This window comes from Rhinopithecus roxellana, chromosome 19 (assembly GCF_007565055.1).
Source record: "Rhinopithecus roxellana isolate Shanxi Qingling chromosome 19, ASM756505v1, whole genome shotgun sequence".
NCBI classification, from domain to species: Eukaryota; Metazoa; Chordata; class Mammalia; order Primates; family Cercopithecidae; genus Rhinopithecus; species Rhinopithecus roxellana.
In genome coordinates, this window is record NC_044567.1 from 2,915,467 (window position 1) to 2,936,850 (window position 21,384).

The 21,384-nt window shown below is 52.7% G+C and overlaps 1 protein-coding gene and 1 pseudogene across 6 annotated transcripts; both read left to right on the plus strand.

Moving 5' to 3' along the window:
* Positions 1-4,055: 4,055 nt before the first annotated feature.
* PGAP3 (post-GPI attachment to proteins phospholipase 3) lies at positions 4,056-21,078 on the plus strand. Of its 5 annotated transcripts, none has more exons than XR_004054967.1 (8): positions 4,056-4,294; positions 5,774-5,871; positions 7,016-7,168; positions 17,435-17,497; positions 18,122-18,183; positions 18,558-18,694; positions 19,048-19,154; positions 19,340-21,078. XR_004054967.1 is itself a non-coding variant. In XM_010379298.2 (8 exons), exons 1-8 carry the CDS (start codon positions 4,114-4,116, stop codon positions 19,401-19,403), a joined length of 963 nt encoding a protein of 320 aa, XP_010377600.1. In that variant the 5' UTR covers positions 4,056-4,113; the 3' UTR covers positions 19,404-21,078. The 5 variants fall into 5 exon arrangements, 3 of the variants coding, with proteins under 3 accessions (XP_010377600.1, XP_030778953.1, XP_030778954.1); XM_010379298.2 differs by having other exon boundaries at positions 18,950-19,154; XM_030923093.1 differs by lacking the exon at positions 18,558-18,694.
* Positions 19,481-21,073, plus strand: LOC115894817 (annotated as a pseudogene). The gene has a single exon (XR_004055006.1). The product of XR_004055006.1 is annotated as an uncharacterized LOC115894817 (transcript).
* Positions 21,079-21,384: the final 306 nt, after the last annotated feature.

The window sequence follows — 21,384 nt, forward strand, 5'->3', positions numbered from 1 at the left end:
AACTATTTCTACTTTCTTATTTATCTTTCTAGATATATTCTCTAAAATAACAACCATAATACTATGCGCATAACACGTACCCTTATTTTTCTTCACATGGGGTACTGTATATAAGTATATAGGTGTACATACACATGCATACACACATACACACATTTTGTTCTGCACTGTGCATTTGATACTTATCAAAAATATTTGGCCAAGTGTGGTGGCTCATGCCTATAATCCCAGCACTTTGGGAGGCTGAGATGGGTGGATCACATGAGGTCAGGAGTTCAAGACCAGCCTTACCAACATGGTAAAGCCCCGTCTCTACTAAAAAATACAAAAATTAGCCAGGTGTGGTGGCACACACCTGTAATCCCACCTACTCGGGAGGCTGAGGCACGATATATATATATATATATATATATCTCATTAAGGTTTTACCATGCTAGTATATTACAAATCTGTCCCATTCCTATTAATTTCTCTTCAGCTTTCCATTGTATGGCTCTCCCTCCATTAATATAATTCATTCCCTATTGATGGACATTTCGTTGTTTCCTTTTTTCTTCTTGCTATTGAAAACAATGACTAACGCTACCACAAATAACCGTACTTACACAAATTTGCACTTGTTTAGGTATACTGGAGCGTATGCAGGTATACCTAGGAGTGAAATTGCTGGGTTAGAGGGTATGTGTGTATATATATATATATATATATATATTTTTTTTTTTTTATGTAGATGGAGTCTCATTCTGTCACCAGGCTGGAGTGCAGTGGCGCAGTCTAGGCTCACTGCAACCTCTGACTCCCTGGTTCAAGCAATTCTCCTGTCTCAGCCTCCCGAAGTAGCTGGGATTACAGGCACATGCCACCACCCTCAGCTAATTTTTTTGTATTTTTAGTAGAGAAGGGGTTTCACCATGTTGGCTAGGATGGTCTCTATCTCCTGATCTCATGATCCACCTGCCTTGGCCTCCCAAAGCGGTGGGATTACAGATGCGAGCCACTGCACCTGGTTTCAGTCTTTTGTTTGACACTTGTTTATGGCCTGTCTCCCTCCTCTGACCATGAAAAGGACAGTGCCTTGTTCATTACTCTGTTCCCAGAGAACTACACATGGTAAACTTCAATAAATATTTGATGAATAAAGAACCCTCATTGTAGACTCTCTACCAATTTTGTTCTAAGAATATGGTCAGCTTGCCATCGAGCCTTTAGCACACCATACTTTTCTTTTTTTTTTTTGAGACAGAGTTTTGCTCTTGTTGCCCAGGCTGGAGTGCAATGGCAGGATCTCCGCTCACCACAACCTCCGCCTTCCGGGTTCAAGTGATTCTCCTGCCTCAGCCTCCCAAGTAGCTGGGATTACAGGCATGTGCCACCACACCTGGCTAATTTTGTACTTTTAGTAGAGACGGGGTTTCTCCATGTTGGGTCAGGCTGGCCTCGAACTCCTGACCTCAGATGATCCGCCTGCCTCGCCCTCCCAAAGTGCTGGGATTACAGGCATGAGTCACCATGCCTGGCCAGCACACTATACTATTAACATATGCTTTGTCTTTCTCTTTCTTCCCCCCTTGAGTACAATGGTTGATACACAGTAGGACTCAATAAGCCTGAGCTGAAGGAATGAATTAGTGACTTTTCCGACTATGGCTCACATCTGAAGCCAAATACAAGTTAGGAAGAAGGATAAGCTAAGGAGGCTCAGGGGAGAACTAGGGGCTCCAGGCTAGAAAGTTGGGAAGAGGAGAGGCCACGTAATCGCTATCTAGACATTGTTGTCTGGGGCTGTGCTGGCAGGGAAATTCTCAAGAGCTGTCCCAGAGAGACAATACCCCATCTTCCAAGAAGTCAACAGGACAGAAGTCTCTACTCCCCCTTCCACCATTAACCTAGGATTGCTTTTTCCAGCAGATATGTAGGCATGGGTTTTCTTTTCAAGGACCTCTGAAACACTTTAGACCTCAACAATTTCCATTGTTCTAAAATATAAGAAAGCTGTGAAAATTAATATTTTATGGCCATGTGGCGTGGTTCACGTCTGTAATCCCAGCACTTTGGGAGGTTGAGGTGGGAAGACCACCTGAGCCCAGGAATTGGAGACCAGCCTAGGCAACATAGCAAGACCCTGTCTCTACAAAAAATAAAATAATTAGCTGGACATAGTGGTGCATACTGCAGTCCCAGCTACTCAGGAGGCTGAGGTGGAAGGATCACTTGCGTCTGGGAGGTCGAGGTAGCAGTGATGGAGTGCAATGGCGCGATCTTGGCTCACCGCAACCTCTGCCTCCCGGGTTCAAGCGATTCTCCTGCCTCAGCCTCCGGAGTAGCTGGGATTACAGGCATGTGCCACCACGCCCGGCTAATTTTGTATTTTTAGTAGAGACCAGGTTTCTCCATGTTGGTCAGGCTGGTCTCAAACTCCCAACCTCAGGTGATCCGTCCACCTCGGCCTCCCAAAGTGCTGGGATTACAGGCGTGAGCCACTGCCCCCAACCTTACATAGGAATTTTCTAAAGGGGAGACTCCCTACTTTGTCAGGATTTCATCCTCTTTAATCCTAAATGTCCTCATCTTTAAATGAGGATACTCATAAAAAGACTCATCCCAGAGTCACAGTAAGCACAAAATGAAATTAAAAAAAAAAAAAAAAGTATTGTAAAAGAACTAATCTGTAAGATGCAAAGTAGTATTACCACTAGATTTCCGGTCAGCTCCTGGAGGGCTAAGGGTTGTTTTATTCATTTCAGCTCCTCAGTCAGTATCAGTTGGGTGGCCAACTCCAGGGGACACTATTCATGTTATATTTAACTGGAAGAATTGCCATTCACAGAAAATGCAATGTGAATGCTGCTCCCCAGAGCACCATTCTTAGATAATGCAATGTGAATGGTGCCTCCTGGAGATTTTGCCTTGCTTAGCAAGGTGCTAGAGCTAAGGACTCAGAAATGTTTGTTAAGTGACTGAATGGAATCCCACGCTACTTCTTACTCATTCCAACCCCCAGGACAAAAAAGGAAAAGTTGACAAGGGGTGAGGAGAGTGGGGGAGGATAAAGGTTGATCCTTAGCTACAAGGCTTCTCTGAGATTGGGTGTGGGTCGCTGCTGGTGGGAGTGCAGGGGAGGTGAGGGGGGAGAGGACACTAAAGCAAGCGTCCTGTTCCCAGGGTTCTCCTAATTTTCCTAGAAATATTACATCTCTCCGATCTCAGTGTAGAACCATACTGATGATTTTACAGCCCTGGATTTGTCAAGTTCTTATGTTGATGTATGCTGTTCATTCATTAAACAGATGAACAAACGCACTTAGCGCCTACCATGAGCCAAATTCTGTGCTAGCACTGGAGGTAGAGTGGTGAACAGGATAGCAAAGGTTCTACCCCGCGTCGGGAAGCAATCACTCTCGGGAGGTGGTACTTCAATTGCGACTAGAAGAAAAAAGAGGAGTGAGCGATTCAGACCAGGCCAGGTAGTCAGGAAGCTTGAAGGACATAACCCTCTGAAGTGGGTCTGGAGCAAGGGAGTGAGGGAGACTAGTGGGCAGGGGCCAAATCGCGCACGGCTTGTGGAGACTGTATTTTATCCAAGATAATTGGGAGCCAGTAAATAATTTTAAGAAAAAAAGTGATATGGGCAAATTTTAATTTTTCAAAATGGAGCGCAGGTTGGAAGGGGCAAAAGTAGAGGCAGGGAGAGCCGTTAAGAGGCTACTGCAGCTGTCTTGGCGACACATGATGTCTTTAACCAGGGTGGTGCCAGAAGAGATGGAGAGAAGTGGATAGTTACAGGTACGTTTAGGAAGTAAAACCCGACAGGGCTGGTGATAGTAAACAGCCCTACCTCAAAAAAGATCCTGGAAAAGAAAACACTTTAGTTTGCTCATTAACCCATCAGGCGTCCCCCTTCCCTTAACCCTTAACCCTGTCGCCTCGATATACGGACACAGTAGGGGGACGAGGGGCGGGGCAGGCGCCCACAAAAATCCGGGAACTTTAATTTAAACTGGGTGGACGTCACCGGAGAGTACAATAAAGAACATAGGAACTTCCGGTTACTCCGGAAGTGGAAGCTTCACATACTCCTAAGCTCCTCCCCCGGCGGCGAGCCAGGGAGAAAGGATGGCCGGTCGGGCGGCGCGGTTGGTCTTGCTAGCTGGGGCGGCGGCGCTGGCGAGCGGCTCCCAGGGCGACCGTGAGCCGGTGTACCGCGACTGCGTACTGCAGTGCGAAGAGCAGAACTGCTCTGGGGGCGCTCTCAATCACTTCCGCTCCCGCCAGCCAATCTACATGAGTCTAGCAGGTAAGCCCCACCCCCACGGTAAGCCCCGCCCATTTCTCTTGCTCCCGCCCCCTTTGCCCCCAATACGCCTCAGCAATCCTTGAACCTTAGTTTCCACATGAGGTCTCTTATGAATGTGAGTGAAGCCCCTAAGGTGATGAGAGCCTTACCAGCCTCTCTTACTTTCTCAGAAGCTTTCATTTACTTATTTATTCAATCAAAAGGGTATTTATTAAATACATTCGGGCTACAATGTCTAGGAATGGCACAGAAATCAGACCAGGGTCCCACACATTGGGACTCACAGCCCCCACGGGGACATGAGCCTTCTCAAGTGCAAGGCAGAGAATGATTTGAGCCCCTGAAAGACTCTTAAATTAAGAAGTGTTTGGGATAGGAAGGTGTCGGTTCTGGCTTTGAAGAGTTGGGGGCAGGGATCATCTTGGAATGTTTTGTGTGAAGGAGGGACTTTGGACTGGTACATTCAATTTGGACCATAGTGAGCAAAGAACCAACGTATTGAGCACTCACTGTGTGACAGATGTCACAATATGTCCGGTAATTTTTATCACACCTTTGAGATAGTTTCTCTAATCCCAGTTGTACAGATGGGGATTAGAGAGATTAAATGCCCTGCCCAAGGTCACACAGCCAGTATGTGGTAAAGTGGAGTTTCCAGTTCTGGCCTGTTTGACCACAAGCTTGTCCTCTTTACTATTATGCCACTTTGCATTCCAGACAGAGGGAACAGAGAGAATGGATGCCCTGGGCAGATGTGGGCACATCCAGGAGCTTTATTTACTCAGGGAGCAGGGTACATGAACAAGAGTAGTGACCAATATGGTTGAAAAGGCAATTTGGAGCCTCAAAAGTCAGGTTGAAGAATTTGAGCTTCATTTTCATAGGAAGGGGGTAAGATAGCAAGAACTCTTTCCAGGAGAGTAAGAACAAATACTATATTCAGCTCGGCCGGGTGCGGTGGCTCAAGCCTGTAATCCCAGCACTTTGGGAGGCCGAGACGGGCGGATCACGAGGTCAGGAGATCGAGACCATCCTGGCTAACACGGTGAAACCCCGTCTCTACTAAAAAATACAAAAAAAACTAGCCAGGCGTGGTGGCGGGCGCCTGTAGTCCCAGCTACTCAGGAGGCTGAGGCAGGAGAATGGTGTAAACCCAGGAGGTGGAGCTTGCAGTGAGCCGAGATCCGGCCACTGCACTCCAGCCTGGGCAGCAGAGCGAGACTCCGTCTCAAAAAAAAAAAAAAAAAAAAGGCAAATATCTCTAATTGCTCACTAAAATATGCATACATATATACACCTTCCCCTATGTGTACATCTCCCCATCTCTCATTCATTCAAATGGGAAGCTAGAATTTTGAGATTTCTCCTGGTTCTCTCCAACCTACAGGCCCTCTTGGCCTGTATTTGAGCTTGGACCCATTCATGCTGTCTTTCCTCTCTGTGCTGGGGAGTTCACCAGGCCACATTTGTCTGTTTCAGGCTGGACCTGTCGGGACGACTGTAAGTATGAGTGTATGTGGGTCACCGTTGGGCTCTACCTCCAGGAAGGTCACAAAGTGCCTCAGTTCCATGGCAAGGTGAGTTGAAGGGTCAGAGTAGGCATATGGTAGTAGTGTGGTAGGAGTAAGATACCCCCTGGTTGGACCACACTGTCCAAGCAGTCTGAGGCGTGGGGTGATGGGTGTGTGTTTGAGGCGGGTACCTGTTCTCCCCAAAATCTGCTGGTTTCCATAGAATTGGATAGGACCCATGTGTCCTGCCTCAGGATTTGGAGTAGCAATATCTGGAAGGCTTTGGAGTCTCCCCAGAGAGTGGTGCTGGGCCTCTTAGAGTGGTTGAGATGCCCACCTTACTGCAGAGACAAATTCCCTTACCTACTGTGGCATGTTTCCTGTGGCTTCTCCAGTAGGGGTCTGGATTCATAGTAATACGCTTCAGCTTGTCCAGCGAGGCACAGTTTGCTGGTACTTTTCTTTCTTTCTTTTTTCTTTTTTTTTTTTAGACGGAGTCTCCCTCTGTCGCCCAGGCTGGAGTGCAGTGGCACGATCTTGCCTCACTGCAACCTCTGCCTCCCAGGTTCAAGCAATTCTCCTGCCTCAGCCTCCCGAGTAACTGGGACTACAGGCGCGCGTGCCACCACGCCCGGCTAATTTTTTTTTTTTTTTTTTTTTTTTTTTTTTAGTAGAGACGGGGTTTCACCGTGGATGGTGAAATCTCCTGACCTTGTGATCCTCCCGCCTCGGCTTCCCAAAGTGCTGGGATTACAGGCGTGAGCCACTGCGCCCAGCCTGCTGGTATCTTTCAATCCAGTATTATCCCATTCTGGCCTGTTGAGGTTGGCAGGAAGTATTCGCCCCTGTTTTTCACAGAGTAAGCTGAGGCTCAGTGGTAGAGGAGAGGTTGGGACCTGTGTCTTCTGGATGGCAACTCTGTGCTGTTTCCACCAGGCCATACTGAGTCATCTACCGTGACCCATCTGGTCTTCCCAGAGATCAGGGCTTACAGTGCTGTGCCTGCTGGCCAGGATGGGGGTATAACCCTTAACCAGGCGCTGGAGGGGGGCTCATTGGTCTGAAGAGGTACTGAACCCGAGGCTTTGGTCAAACTCCAGAGCTGAGGACCCAGCTGAGGACCTGTTGCTGCAGCATGTCAAGAATAGGTGGACTGGGCCAGTTGAGGGTTGCCTGCCCCTCAAACCCCCTTCATCTGCTCCTTTTTCAGTGGCCCTTCTCCCGGTTCCTGTTCTTTCAAGAGCCGGCATCTGCCGTGGCTTCTTTTCTCAATGGCCTAGCCAGCCTGGTGATGCTCTGCCGCTACCGCACCTTCGTGCCAGCCTCCTCCCCCATGTACCACACCTGTGTGGCCTTCGCCTGGGTAGGTAACCTAGCAGGACTCCTACTGTCTCCCCTTATCTAGGAAGGAGGAACTGTATATCCCTATTAACACCCAACAGGGCTTCTACTTACCAGCTTCCCCTCTGTTTTCCAGGGCTAAAGTTGCAACTACAGGGTGGTAAGGCCTGGGGAGAAAACAGGGAGGGTGCTAAATCGGGCCTTACCTTTCCGGCAGAGCCCTAGGTCAGGCTGTTTGGGAAGGAGAGAGGAAAGAAGGGCATTTTTCTTGTCCCGAAGAAGGAAGCCACTAAAAGACCCAGTAGGACAGTTTACAAACACAGAAGGGAGATGGGGGGCTAGAGAGGATGCTGGGACCACAGGTCTTTCCAAGGGCCCCTCTGGAGGACTTGGAGCAATCTCAATTCCAGCCCAGGCCTGATGGGGAGTCACAGCCATAGTCTCTGTCTAGAGCTCAGCCTAGTCTTTGTTTTTTTTTTGTTTTTTTGGGTTTTTTTGAGATGGAGTCTCGCTGTGTCACCCAGGCTAGAGTGCAAATGGTGCAGTCTTGGCTCACTGCAACCTCCACCTCCTGGGTTCAAGCGATTCTCCTGCCTTAGCCTCCCAAGTAGTTGGGATTACAGGTGCGTGCCACCACGCCTGGCTAATTTTGTATTTTTAGTAGAGATGGGGTTTCTCCATGTTGGTCAGGCTGGTCTTGAACTCCTGACCTCAGGTAATCCACCCACCTCAGCCTCCCAAAGTGCAGGGATTACAGGCATGAGTCACTGCACCCGGCGAGCTCAGCTTAGGTTTAGACCATCCCTGGAGAAGCCCAGGTATGGTTACATCTGCAGGTGCAGAAAAGACTGTCAGCTTTACAGTATGGCTGGTCTGAAGAGCTGTATTCAGGGCCTGATATAGTGTGATAATCACAGACTGGGGTGCAGATATGAACCATGAAAGCCTTGGGAAGGACGTGAGAATAAAACGTTGCAGTGGATGTCTCTAGGTCAGAGCTACCCCTGTAAGCCTTAAGGAAAAAATTTCCACTCACTCACCTTCCTGCTGTCACGAAAGCTATTCACTCAGGTGTTGAGCACCTACTATATGCCAGGCACTTTACTGGGTGCTGGAAATCCAGAAGTCTGCCCTCTGGTGCTCATCATACAATTGAATGTAAGAGTACACCTATGAAAAAGTGCAGTCAGAGAGAGGTGCTTCAGGGGTGCGTGTAATGGCAGACCGAGACCAGCATGGGGTGTCAGGGAAGGCTTCCCTGGGGAAGGGGCATTAAAGGTAAGGTGGGAAGGATGCATGAATGTTAACTAGGTAAATTTGAGAAGAGTAGTGGAAGACTTCTAAAGAGAAGTCTTGTGGCCGGGCGCGGTGGCTCAAGCCTGTAATCCCAGCACTTTGGGAGGCCGAGACGGGCGGATCACGAGGTCAGGAGATCGAGACCATCCTGGCTAACACGGTGAAACCCCGTCTCTACTAAATGCAAAAAACTAGCCGGGCGAGGTGGCGGGCGCCTGTAGTCCCAGCTACTCCGGAGGCTGAGGCAGGAGAATGGCGTAAACCCGGAAGGCAGAGCTTGCAGTGAGCTGAGATCCGGCCACTGCACTCCAGACCGGGCGACAGAGCAAGACTCCATCTCAAAAATAAAAAAATAAAAAAAATAAAGAGAAGTCTTAGGAAGTGCCCAGGTGGGAGAGAGTGAGGGTCGTTCCAGGCAGCCTGACATGCAGGAAATCAGAGAGTAGGTGTGAGCTGGGCGGACTGATGGGTGGTGGATGGGGCCAGCCATGGAGAGCCTCACATTGGAGATCTTGACTCTCAAAGCATCAGGAAGCACAGAGGGATTTTATTTTGTTTTATTTTATTTGAGACAAAGTCCTACTCTGTTTCCCCTGCCGGAGTGCAGTGGCGCTATCTTGGTTCACTGCAACCTCCGCCTCCCAGTTCAAGCAATTCTCCTGACTCAGCCTCCTGAGCAGCTGGGACTACAGGCATGTGCCACCATGCCTGGCTAATTTTTGTATTTTTAGTAGAGAGGGGGTTTCACTATGTTGGTCAGGCTGGTCTTGAACTCTTGACCTCGTGATCTACCCTCCTTGCCCTCCCAAAGTGCTGGGATTACAGGCATGAGCCACCACGCTCAGCCTACGGGGGGATTTTAAATGAGGGTTGCGGAGAAAAGTGGTTTCATGAATAGATTTGTCCTTTGGAAAGCTCATTCTGGCTACTGTGTAGGGAACAGATTGGAGGGGGCGGGAGTGGATGCAATAGACCAGTTGGTAGTTTTAGCACAGGGCCCAGTAGCTAGACTAGAGAGGTGGCATGGGTCTTGGGCATTGGAGAGAAGTAAACTTGAGCTGTGTTTTAGAGATGACATTAAAACTCTTTAAAAATTTATTTTATTTCGTTGGCCAGGCGCGGTGGCTCAAGCCTGTAATCCCAGCACTTTGGGAGGCCGAGATGGGCAGATCACGAGGTCAGGAGATCGAGACCATCCTGGCTAACATGGTGAAACCCTGTCTCTACTAAAAAAATACAAAAAACTAGCCGGGCGAGGTGGCGGGCGCCTGTAGCCAGCTACTTGGGAGGCTGAGGCAAGAGAATGGCGTAAACCCGGGAGGCGGAGCTTGCAGTGAGCAGAGATCCGGCCACTGCACTCCAGCCTGGGCAACAGAGCGAGACTCCCTCTCAAAAAAAAAAAAAAAATATATATATATATATATATATATATATATTTTATTTCCTTAACAAATATGTACGTAGCTCATACTGTATGCCAGGCATCACTCTAAGCATTTAATAAGTGTTAACCTTGTTCATCCATAATAAGTGGCAAAAGACAAATTACAGCAAACTTACTTATAGATCCAATTGGCTTTAATTTGTGATTCATGAATTGGGGCAGCCTCCATTCTACAAAATAGGATGCAAGTTTCCACTGGGCAATAGCAGAACAGTGGGTTTTGTAAGGTGGGAACCAGGAATCAGAACCATAGAAAGAAACCTGATTAGTTAACATCAGGTTTTTTTTATAAGGGTTAAAGCAGAGGAGACTTCCTTACTTGGGTAGACTGGACTCTCCTGTTTTCAGGAAAAGTGGGCTGTTTTGGAACCTATCAGTTCCCTTAAAGTTTCAGTTTGAAGGTCAAGTGCAGTGACTCATGCCTGTAATCCCAGCACTTTGGGGGGCCGAGGAGGGTGGATCACCTGAGGTCGGGAGTTCGAGATCAGCCTGACCAATGTGGAGAAACCCCGTCTCTACTAAAAATACAAAATTAGCTGGGCGTGGTGTTGCATGCCTGTAATCCCAGATACTTGGGAGGCTGAGGAAGGAAAATCACTTGAACCTGGGAGGCAGAGGTTGCAGTGAGCCAAGATCACGCCATTGCACTCCAGCCTGTGCAACAAGAGTGAAACTCCATCTCAAAAAAAAAAAAAAGTTTCGGTTTGGTGATGTGGCATTTAACATGAGTGACTTGATTTTGGTCTGCTCCCTTGGGTGTAGTGTGGGGGCTCAATCCGAAACAATGGCCTCCCGTAATTTTTATTTAACACAGCTTATAGGTATTATTATTTTCATCCCCAGTTTATGGATGAGGAAACCAAGGACTGAAAAGGTTAAGTCCAGCCACAGGTCACCAAGCCAGGGTTTGAATCCAGGCATCTGGCTCCAGAGTCCACACTTTCAACATCTTGGCTATGCTGACAAACTTCAAGAGTGGATTAGATGAGGGAAGAAGAATAAGGGATGATCCCTTGTGTTTCTGCTTATAAGACAGTGATTGAGGCCGGGTGCGGTGGCTCCCACCTGTGGTTCCAGTACTTTGGGAGGCTGAGGTGGGTGGATTGCTTGAGCTCACAAGTTCCAGACCAGCCTGGACAACATGGCGAAACCCTGTCTCTACCAAAAATACAAAAAAAAAAAAAAGCCAGGCCTGGTGGCACATGCCTGTGGTCCCAGCTGGTAGGAGGTTGAGGTGGGAGGATTGCTTGAGCCCAGGAGGTCGAGGCTGCAGTGAGCCGTGATCCTGTCACTGTACTCTTGTCGCTCCAGCCTGGGTGACAAAGGGAGACCTGTCTTTAAAAAAAAAAGAAAAAGACCGTGGTAGAAGCTGTGGGTGTGGATGAGATCACCCCAGGAGAACTTAGTGAAAAGAGAAGGGATCTAGGGCAAAGCCCTGGGGAACCCTAAAACATAATGGCTGGCTAGAGGAAGATGAGCCAGACACAGAGACAGAAGGAGTAGCCAGAGGGGCAGGTAGAGAACTGGGAGATAGTGTGCTTGGATTGTGCCTTCCGGGACAAGCACAGGAAGGAGAGAGGCTTCTGCTGTCCTGAATTTTGCACATGAGAACTGAAGGAGACCCCGGAATCTGGAGATATACAGAGGTCTCTAGGACCTTAGGAAAGCTGATAGCTGGGGTGTGCTGCGAAGTCCAGGCCGAGCCTTAGACTTGGGAGGTGGGCGTGGGAAGGAGGTCAGGGAAGGCGGTTGTTAAACCTCTGGGAAACATTGACCTTCCTTAATACTTCCTATTCTATTAATAATAATTGTGATCAATTAAGGAACACGAGCCATGTGACAGGCTTGTCTGAAGCACTTTACATACAGTTCCTTATTTCATCCTTATGGTACCCTTATGAGCTCCGAGGTAGGCTCAGAGGGGGAAAAAACATGCCCCAAATGAACAACTAACAAGTTAGCAAGGAGTGAAGACAGGGTTGACGTCCAGGGCTGTCTGGCTCCAGGGCCTGAGAACTTAGCTCTTCTTCTAGGCCACTCCATGTCCTGTGATGAGTGTTCATTGAGCCTTTGCAGGGGCTGGAGACAGGGTTTAGCACTTGTGGGGGCTGAACCTCCTGCCCCAGGGAGCTAAGCATAGTGGGAGTTGCAGGTCTGGGCAGCCTGGGCAGCAGACAGCAGGCAGAGTCAAGGGGTGCTCCGGTAGAGAGCCCTGGGAGTCGTGAGGTGGGGAGACCACGTCCTCTAACTGAGGAAGTCTGCCAGGCCAGGGAAGCCCGGGGAGGAGGAGAGGTTTAATCTGGGACTTGCAGGCCTGGCAAGGCTTAGGCACATACATGTGTGGGGACAGGGGATTGAATTCCAGCATTCCAGGAAACCTTGGCCCCATTGTAGCTGTGTGAATGGGGGTAGAAGAAGAGTAGATGGAGCAGAGAGGCCCCTGAGTGCCAGGCTGAGGGCTAGGGGCTCTGATATAGGCAGGGCCTGGCATCGGCACACACTGTCACAGTCTGGGTGAGATAAAGCCACCACTTCCTGTGTAGGCCTCTTGGAGCGAAGCAAATTTAGTCCTGGCTAAGAAAGCAGGAAGGGCAGGGAAACTGAGGAGGTTACACCTGTCTCCTCTCCTTTGGGGTTCTTCCATGGACACTGCTTGTCTGGGCCCACAGCATGTACCACCCCCTTGTCTCCACCTCAACTAGAGAGCATGGGACAGCCCTGCCTGAACTCTGAAGAAGCCTAGAGCCTCCTCAGATAGCCCACAGGCCTGAGGGGACCTCAGAGGGTCCCACCCCTTGTCTTCATAGCATGTGCCAGAGGCCAGGGGTCACTTCACAGCTCTAGTCTTGTCGTCCCTGATTCTCGGATCTTTCACCTCAATGGTATCTGTAACTCAGCTTCCTTCTTGAAGAGGGGGGTCACACTTCCCTAGAGTAGCCTGCAGTCCAATGTGACTAGGGACCCTAGAGAAAAAGCAGGAGATGGCCGGGCATGGTGGCTCATGTCTGTAATCCCAGCACTTTGGGAGGCCGAGGCAGGTGGATCATATGAGGTCAGGAGTTAAGACCAGCCTGGGCAACATGGTGATACCCCGTCTCTACTAAAAATACAAAAATTAGCCAGGCGTGGTGGTGGGTGCCTATAATCCCAGCTACTCGGGAAGCTGAGACATGAGAATTGCTTAAACCCAGGAGGCGGAGGTTAGAGTGAGCCAAGGTCGCGCCGCTGCACTTCAGCCTGGGCAACTGGGCGAGACTCCATCTCAAAAGAAAAAAAAAAATGAACAAAAAAAGCAGGAGATGTTGGATGTTGGGGTGGTAGAAGGCAGATAGTGGGGCCTGTGTATCCTAGGGTACACAGGGGCCTGTGTGTCTTATGGAATACGGGGTTCTGGGACATGGGACCCCGTCATGCTCTCACTAGGCCTTCGAGGGGCAAAGCCTCAGAACCCACACTCCTGTGGATAGCCTAGTTTGGTTTTCCCAGTTGCTCTTGTTTCCAGTTGCCCTGTGAGTTTCTGCAGGAGGGAGGGATCCTGAGCTATATGGAGGGTGCGGCAGTGGACTTTGACCTGGGCCTTCTGGGGCACTGAGGCTCCTGATTTCTGTTGGGGTGAGGGTAGGAAGGCAAGGTCCCTCACCCACTCCAGGCTAAGTCTTGGGGGAAGGGTACCTCAGCTTTGCCTCTGGGAAATGAGGAGACCCTGCCCCCCATCAGGGCTCTTGATAACGTTGGCACAAGGAAGCAGCCCTTGCCTTGCCATTTAGGCCTGGGCTTGGGCGGGGGGCAGCCTGGCAGGGGGTGGGGAGCCCACCAAAGCTCCACATACCATGTGTCTTTGACTTGACGGAGCAGAGGCCCCTGCCATGTGCCAATGCTGGAAAGCCAAACCAATTCCCCAGGCCTTCATCCAGTCAGGAAAGGTCCACAGGTAGAGAGAGAAGAGGGTGAAGTGGTGGGAAGCCCAAACCATCTCTGTAGAGTGATTTGTGTAGGTGGGGACCTGTTCTTCTCTTCCTCTGTTAAGAAGAGGTAGGTTGCAGCTGTAGTAGAATGATGATTAGACTTCAGGAAGGACTTCCCATGGTCAGACAAGAGCTAGTGGAACAGGCAATGGCGGGAAATCAAAGGATCCTTTGGGATGGTGGAAAAAGCCCTCCTTCTCCATCTTCATCCACCTCTGTCTCCCTTCTCTCAGGAGTGAGCTGGGGCTGGCCTGCCCTGCCTGAGGCAGGGGGTGAGACATTGTGGCCTCTGGAGGAGCCCAGGATGGCAGCAGGCGTCATATTTAACATTCTGCCTCCCCCACTTCTGAGACACCAAGCTATTTTAAGCCCCACTTGTCCCCACCGCCATGGTGTCAATGACAGCCCCGAGCACTGGGGCTTAGCGCCGGGTCGAATTCCTGACAGATCTGGCTCACTTGGCATCCAACCAGTTTCACGGCTGTGATATTTTTGTCTCGATTTTCTTATTTCCAACAGACTGAAACAGCCTCTTGCTCTCCCTCCACCCAGCCTCCGATTCTACCCCCACTGGCACCCTGCCCCTGGCCACCCCTTCTCCTCAGTGTTTACGCAAAACTCTGGGTGCCTGCCGGGCAGCCTGTCGCCCTCCTGGCCAGTTCCCCTGCCTGCCCCCCTTCACTCGAGCGTGGCGAGGAGTCCGAGAGTAGCCGTGCCTTGGCATCTTGGAGCTCTCCTTCCTTCCAGAGCCCAGCTGTCCCTTTTGCTTGCTCTTGATGACAAACTCTGAGTGAGGAGAAATGGATCTGTTCGGTTCACATTAATGGGATCACAGCTCCAGAGGAAGGAGGAGAGGCTTTTCCTATAGCTGAGGTGTCTCCGTTCCAGAATGGAGAGACCCTGGGGCCCCATAGTTTGACCTCGAACCTTGTGACCCTTGAGGAAAGGGAAGTTGAGGGGCAGGTGAAGGGGCGTGGTGAGAGTCAGTCTACTGGACCTGAAGAAGAAAACTGACATTGATGGGCACCTACTACGGACCAGACAACAAAACCAGCAACCATTCAGAGGAGTTCCTTGGTGCCAGGCATTCTGCAGACCTCGTGCTCACGGCCTCCTGTGCGGTGGGCATCATTACAAACCTGTTTTGTAGGTGAGAAAGTGGAGGCTCACACATACTGGGTTATGTGTCCGAGATCACACAGTTGCTTAGTGGCTGAGGCAGGACTTGAATGCAGACTCTGTCTCATTGTGGAGACTGGACACTCTTCCCCTAGCCTGGAGCTGTGGAGGTGGGCCTAGGCAGCTGGGAGACCACCCCTTCTCTGCCTAAACATCGTTGGCCTGCAGGGAGAGTGGGAAGCAGACATCCTCTTGGGCCTCAGTTCTATGGGAAGCTGACGGGGTTCCGTGCTCGTCAGGCAAGTGGAGAGAACACTCATGTTTCATCCTGTCCTGGGCTCTGTGCTGTATGCTGTGTTTGTATTGCTCATTAAACCCTTATCAACTATGATTATTCCCATTTTGCAGATGAGAAAACTGAGGCACAGCAAGGCTAAATAACTTGCCCAAGGACACACAGGAAATGCAGAGCCAGGAACTGAACCCTGGCTGTCTGGCTCTAGGGCTTGCATTCTTAATGACACTACCTCCCAAATCTGAGGAAAGGGTGAGAAGAGGAGCACCCCCAGAGTGGGATGCTCCCCGGGGGGAGGGGCTTTTCAGGGGTGCAGAGGCCAGGCTTCAGGTGGGTCTCTGTGAGTGGAAGGCACCCAGGGAGGCGGTTGGAGAGGGGACCCAGCAGCCCCACCCATCCTGTGGCCCTATGCACATGTTTGCCCGCACACACACCCCCTGCTTTCGGTGTTCTGAGCCACTTAGCTCAGTCCTGCAGTCCTCTTGTCACCTCCCCCTTCCTGCTGTGGGTGACAAGGAGGCCTGGCTGGCTGCCAGTCCCTGCTGCCCTCCCCTTCTCCCTCCCACACCACCTCCAGGGCCACTCTCCTCCCTAAGGATGTCCCTGTTCCTGGCCTGCCAGGGAGACCTGGTCCATGTGATTGCCTGGCCCCGACTCCAGCCCAAGCCTGCTCCTCTCCCCATGCTGACCCTAAACTTTTCACACTGTGGGAGCAGTGTCCGAGAAGCCACCAGGTTCAGTCCCTTTTTGCAGCCTCCCATGCCTGTCTCTGGGGAGCGGACTGCAGCAGGGGAGAGCCTCAAGTCTGGTGGAAGGGACAGAGTGGCCATCCTCAAAGGAGGAAGCAGCCTGCCCTAGACCACACTGCCTAACGCCAGGCTGGGAAGGAACTGAAGTTTCACTTGAGCCATGATTTGTCCCAGGGAAAGCTTGGGCTGAGAAGGGCAGGGCCCTTTGTCCAGGTCAAGAGGAGCAGAAGCAGCAAGGCTCAGCCCAGAGCCCAGGCCAGACAGGTGCACCAGGCGGCCCTGCGCCTTCCAGAGCTTGGCACCCCGAGAACTTCACTGGCTGTGCAGCAGTTCTGCCCCACCTGCAGCCCTTCTCCTTCCATTCTCTCCTGAGCTCCCCAGACCTGCATTTGGAATGCATCTTACTGTCTGACCCGCCTGCTGCCATGCCCAAGAGCGTGGCTTCTTGTCCTCTCCCTCTGTCCCCCGCCTGGCCAGTTTTCCTGGTACATTGAAGCCAACTGAGCAGTTCCTGGCCTTTCCTCATCTCTGCCAGGCCTGTCCCACCCTAGCGCATCCCTCCCCACCTCCAGGCCATTCCCGGCCTGGCCGGCTGTTCCTTTGGTTGTCCCAGTTTCCCAGCCCTTCCCCTCAGCCCACCCAGCTTTCAGCAGTTTGGGCCTTTGCTGTGGACAGTGCCAGTACCAATGCCCACAAGCTCTCAGGCTCATTCGCTAGATAACCTGTGTGCTTTCTCCACGCAGCGAATTTCCAGGAAAAAGGCCTCAAACATTCCACTGGGCCCTGGCCTGCCGCGGCCCCTCCAGTCCTGCCCTCTGCTCCTCCCAGGCTCGGGAGCAGCCACTGGTCTGGCGGGTTGGGCAGGCCCAGCCAGGAGGAAGCTGGGCTTGGTTCACCCTCCTCCTGGGAGCCTGGGCCCCAGTGGGATCTGCTTGATCTCCCTCCCCTGCTGCTCAGAACACACCCCCAAGCTGGCTCAAACCCCTCCACCCCACCCACCTCACCCACCTCATTCCCGCCCCCAGAGGCTGAGGTCACTGGCTCCCCGGGCCCAGGTGGGGCTGTCAACACCTGCCGGTTGGAGGAGGAAGCAAGGCCCCTGGGGGCTGTTGTCTTAGCAATTGAGTAACTAGGGAGCTTGGCTCTGTCGGAACTGGTTCCCAGGCCAGGCCGGAACTTGTGGAGGCTGCAGCCCCCTGTGGCCTTGGGGGTTTGGGCTGGCAGGAAGTCCACCCCAGGGACCCTGGCTGGGTAGGGGTAGAGGGACATAGGTTTGTTCAGAGGGCTCCAGAGGCAGGAAAAGCACATTTCTTGTCCCGCAGAGCTCCTTCCCAAAGGTGAAATGGATGTGAGCCTATGGGGGTCCCTGCCTTAGGGTCAGGGTCGGGGGCCGCATGCTCACCAGCCCCTCCCTCCTCAGGTGTCTCTCAACGCATGGTTCTGGTCCACGGTCTTCCACACCAGGGACACAGACCTCACAGAGGTGAGCACTCCTCCAGCTCCCCCTCCTGCACAGGGTGGTCCCAGAGGAGCCCAGAAGTGGGCAGAGGGGCTCTAGAGGGTCATGCCAACACCCTCTGAGGAGCACTGGGAGAGTACAGGGTGGGCATCCTAAACCTGTTGGTGCTCTTGATCCTCGTTGAGCCTCATCAGGTGGGGATGAGTATTCACTCTTCTTGCCTGATGAGGCAGCTGAGCCTTCCAGAGGTGGACCGCATGCTTAGGGGCACCCAACTAGTGAAGGGTTGCCACAGGACTTGACCCCATGGCTGTCAGACTCCACACTGTGCTCTGAATTCTATGCAGGGTTGTCATGTCCTGGAGCCTCAGCATGAACCCTCCACCAGCATCCCTAAAGCCTTGTTCCTGAGCACATTTTTCAAAAATTGTACGGTGATGTGAACACAAGGCTCAGTCGGAGAGAAACAGTGATAGGCAGGCCCAGGACCCCGCCCTCCATGCCCCATCCCTGAGGGTCCTCTTGGAGTGAAACAGTGATAGGCAGGCCCAGGACCCCCGGCCTCCCTGCCACCCTCCCTGCCCCATCCCCGTGGGTCCTCTCTGTGAAGCCTCATGCTGGTCTCTTACCACCTTTTCCTCTCCTCAGAAAATGGACTACTTCTGTGCCTCCACCGTCATCCTACACTCAATCTATCTGTGCTGTGTCAGGTAAGTCTGTTGGGTGGCTGCAGGGGCAAAATCGAGCCCTGGGGGCAGAAAGGGGTCACCCAGCCCTCCCCTGGGGGTGCTGCCCCAAGGGCCTTCTTCACTAGTCTCCCAACACCTACCCACCCCCCCACTTCTGCTGTCCTGGATGAGGACTCTGGGCTAGCACTGGGGGCCCTGGCTCCTGACAAGGAGCTGTAGCACTTGGCCCCAGGCTTCTGGGAGGGTTGGAGGCCTGCCCAGCTGGCCTGTTTGGTGGGGAGAGGGGTAGTGGCTTCAGGGGCCATGTACCGATGTTGGGGGGAGGAGATGCTTCAGGGGATGCTGCTCTGGGGATGGGCCACCCGCCCTCTGAGCAACCCTGGACGGTGGGGCAGGACTGTGGGGCTGCAGCACCCAGCTGTGGTCAGTGCCTTCCGAGCTCTCCTGCTGCTAATGCTGACTGTGCACGTCTCCTACCTGAGCCTCATCCGCTTCGACTATGGCTACAACCTGGTGGCTAACATGGCTATTGGTGAGGCCCTGGGGGGCTTGGGCCATCTGCAGAAGTGCTAGCTTGGGGTGCGAGTGGGAGGTTGGTGCCATTCCTGGAGAAGGAGGTTCTAGAGAGACCCTTGGGGTAGAGGAATGGAGAAGAATTTGAGGTGGGAGAGAGAGGAGGCTGGGAGGAGAGTCCGAGGATGATCCTGGGGTCAGAGAGCGTGTTGGGTGCGGCCTTGGGGAGAAGGAGCCGAAGGAATGAGTCTCTCCTGCCCCCACTGGCACCCAGGCCTGGTCAACGTGGTGTGGTGGCTGGCCTGGTGCCTGTGGAACCAGCAGCGGCTGCCTCACGTGCGCAAGTGCATGGTGGTGGTCTTGCTGCTGCAGGGGCTGTCCCTGCTCGAGCTGCTTGACTTCCCGCCGCTCTTCTGGGTCTTGGACGCCCACGCCATCTGGCACATCAGCACCATCCCTGTCCACGTCCTCTTTTTCAGGTAAGTGCTTCCCCCCTGCCTGGTGCTCACCTTCTTTGGACCCTTCCTTGCCCATTCCTTAGGGGAGACTGGGGGCTCTGTGTGCCCATCCTCCCCCTCCCACCTTGCCTGCACGCACCCCACCCTTGTCCCCATGCGAGCTCTCAGAGCTGTGTGCCTCAATGGGCTGCTCCTTCGGCCCACAGCTTTCTGGAAGATGACAGCCTGTACCTGCTGAAGGAATCAGAGGCCAAGTTCAAGCTGGACTGAAGACCTTGGGAGAGAGTCTGCCCCAGTGGGGATCCTGCCCCCGCCCTGCTGGCCTCCCTTCTCCCCTCAGCCCTTGAGACAATTCATTTTCTCCTTTCAACTTCTTGAAATTGGACGTGAAGGATGTGGGCCCAGAATCGTGTGGCCAGCCTACCCCCTGCTGGCCCTCACCAGCCTTGGAGCCTGTTCTAGGAAAGGCCTCCCAGCATCTGGGACTAGAGAATGGGCAGCCCCTCTGCCTCCTGGAGCTGAACTGGGGTGGAACTGAGTGTGTTCTTAGCTCTACTGGGAGGACAGCTGCCTGTTTCCTCCCCATCAGCCTCCTCCCCACATCCCCTGCTGCTTGCTGGGTCCCGAAGCCGTCTATCTACCTGGTAGACCAGGGACCACAGGCCTTAGGGGGATACAGGGAGTCGCCTTCTGTTACCAACCCTCACCCTCCTCCAGGACACCACTAGGTGGTGCTGGATGCTTGTTCTTTGGTCAGCCAAGGTTCAAGGCCATTCTCCCCATGGGATCTTGAGGGACCAAGCTACTGGGATTGGGTTTGGGAAGGGGTTTCACCCTGATCATTGCCCTAGCCAGGTTCCCAGGAAGCCTCACCACACTCCCTTTCCGGGCCAGGGCAAGGATCTCGTGCTGCTGTCTGGTTGAGAGCCTGCCACCGTGTGTTGGGAGTGTGGGCCAGGCTGAGTGCATAGGTGGCGGGGCGGTGAGCATGGGCCTGGGTGTGTGTGAGCTCAGGCCTAGGTGCGCAGTGTGGAGGGGGTGTTGTGGGGGAAGAGGTGTGGTTTCAAAGTGTGTGTGTGCAGGGGGTGGGTTAGCGTGGGTTAGGGGAACATGCGTGTGAGCGTGCTGGGGGGCATGTGAGATGCGTGGCTGCCGGTGAATGTGTCCACAGTTGAGAGGTTGGAGCAGGATGAGGGAATCCTGTCACCATCAATAATCACTTGTGGAGCGCCAGCTCTGCTCAAGGCCCCACCCAGGCGGACAGCCAGGACCTCTCCATGGCCAGGCTGCCTGTGTGCGTGTTCCCTGTCCTGGTGCCCCTTTGCCGGCCCCCTGCAAACCTCACAGGGCCCCCACACAACAGTGCCCTCCAGAAGCAGCCCCTCAGGAACAGAGGAAGGAAAATGGGGATGTCCGGGGCTCTTTCCAGCCTCCTTTTCTCCTTGCCTTGGCATGGCTGGCCTTCCCCTCCAAAACACCCATTCCCCTGCTGCCAGCCCCTTTGCCATAGCCTGACTTTGTGGAGGGGGAAGGGGCGATTTGAGGCAGAAGGGGAGAAAGCTTATGGCTGGGTCTGGTTTCTTTCCTCCCCAGAGGGTCTTACTGTTCCAGGGTGGCCTCAGGGCGGGCAGGGGCCACACTGTGCCTGCACTCTGGTAAAGGTGACCCCTGCCATTTACCAGCAGCCCTGGCATGTTTCTGCCCCACAGGGATAGAATGGAGGGAGCTCCAGAAGTTTTCCGTCCCAAAGGCAGTCTCCGTGGTTGAAGCAGACTGGATTTTTGCTCTGCCCCTGACCCCTTGTCCCTCTTTGAGGGAGGGGAGCTATGCTAGGACTCCAGCCTCAGGGACTCGGGTGGCCTGTGCTAACTTCTTTTGATACTGAGAACTGTTTTAAGGTGGGAGGGTGGCAAGGGACGTGCTTAATAAATAAATTCTCAACTCACCTGCCTTTGTTCAGCTTATTTGCATGAATAGGGTGGGCTGGAGGGCAGGAGAAGACAGTTGTGGCGGCAGGGGCAGGTCCCAGAGCTGGCTGGAGGCAGTAAACAGAGGTGGGGGTCTCTGGGAATGTGGGCGTGGGGAATGGCAGGGCCCAGAGGCAGAGCTGGGCAGAGCTCAAGTCCAGTTGTGAGAGGGAACCAGAGCCAGTTCTTTCCCTTTCTCTTCCCTGGGCCATTGTGCTTCAATCATAACACCCCCACTTCCCCACCACCTTGCAGATTGTACTTCCATCTCCTCATGATCCCCA

Bases quoted from the DNA above. Each gene is read 5' to 3' on its own strand.
- PGAP3 (XM_010379298.2), top strand. From the start codon at position 4,114: ATGGCCGGTCGGGCGGCGCGGTTGGTCTTGCTAGCTGGGGCGGCGGCG. The intron at 7,169-17,434 runs GTAGGTAACCTA...CTCCCTCCTCAG, and splicing joins CCTGTGTGGCCTTCGCCTGG to GTGTCTCTCAACGCATGGTT. The intron at 18,695-18,949 runs GTGAGGCCCTGG...ACTGGCACCCAG, and splicing joins GGTGGCTAACATGGCTATTG to GCCTGGTCAACGTGGTGTGG.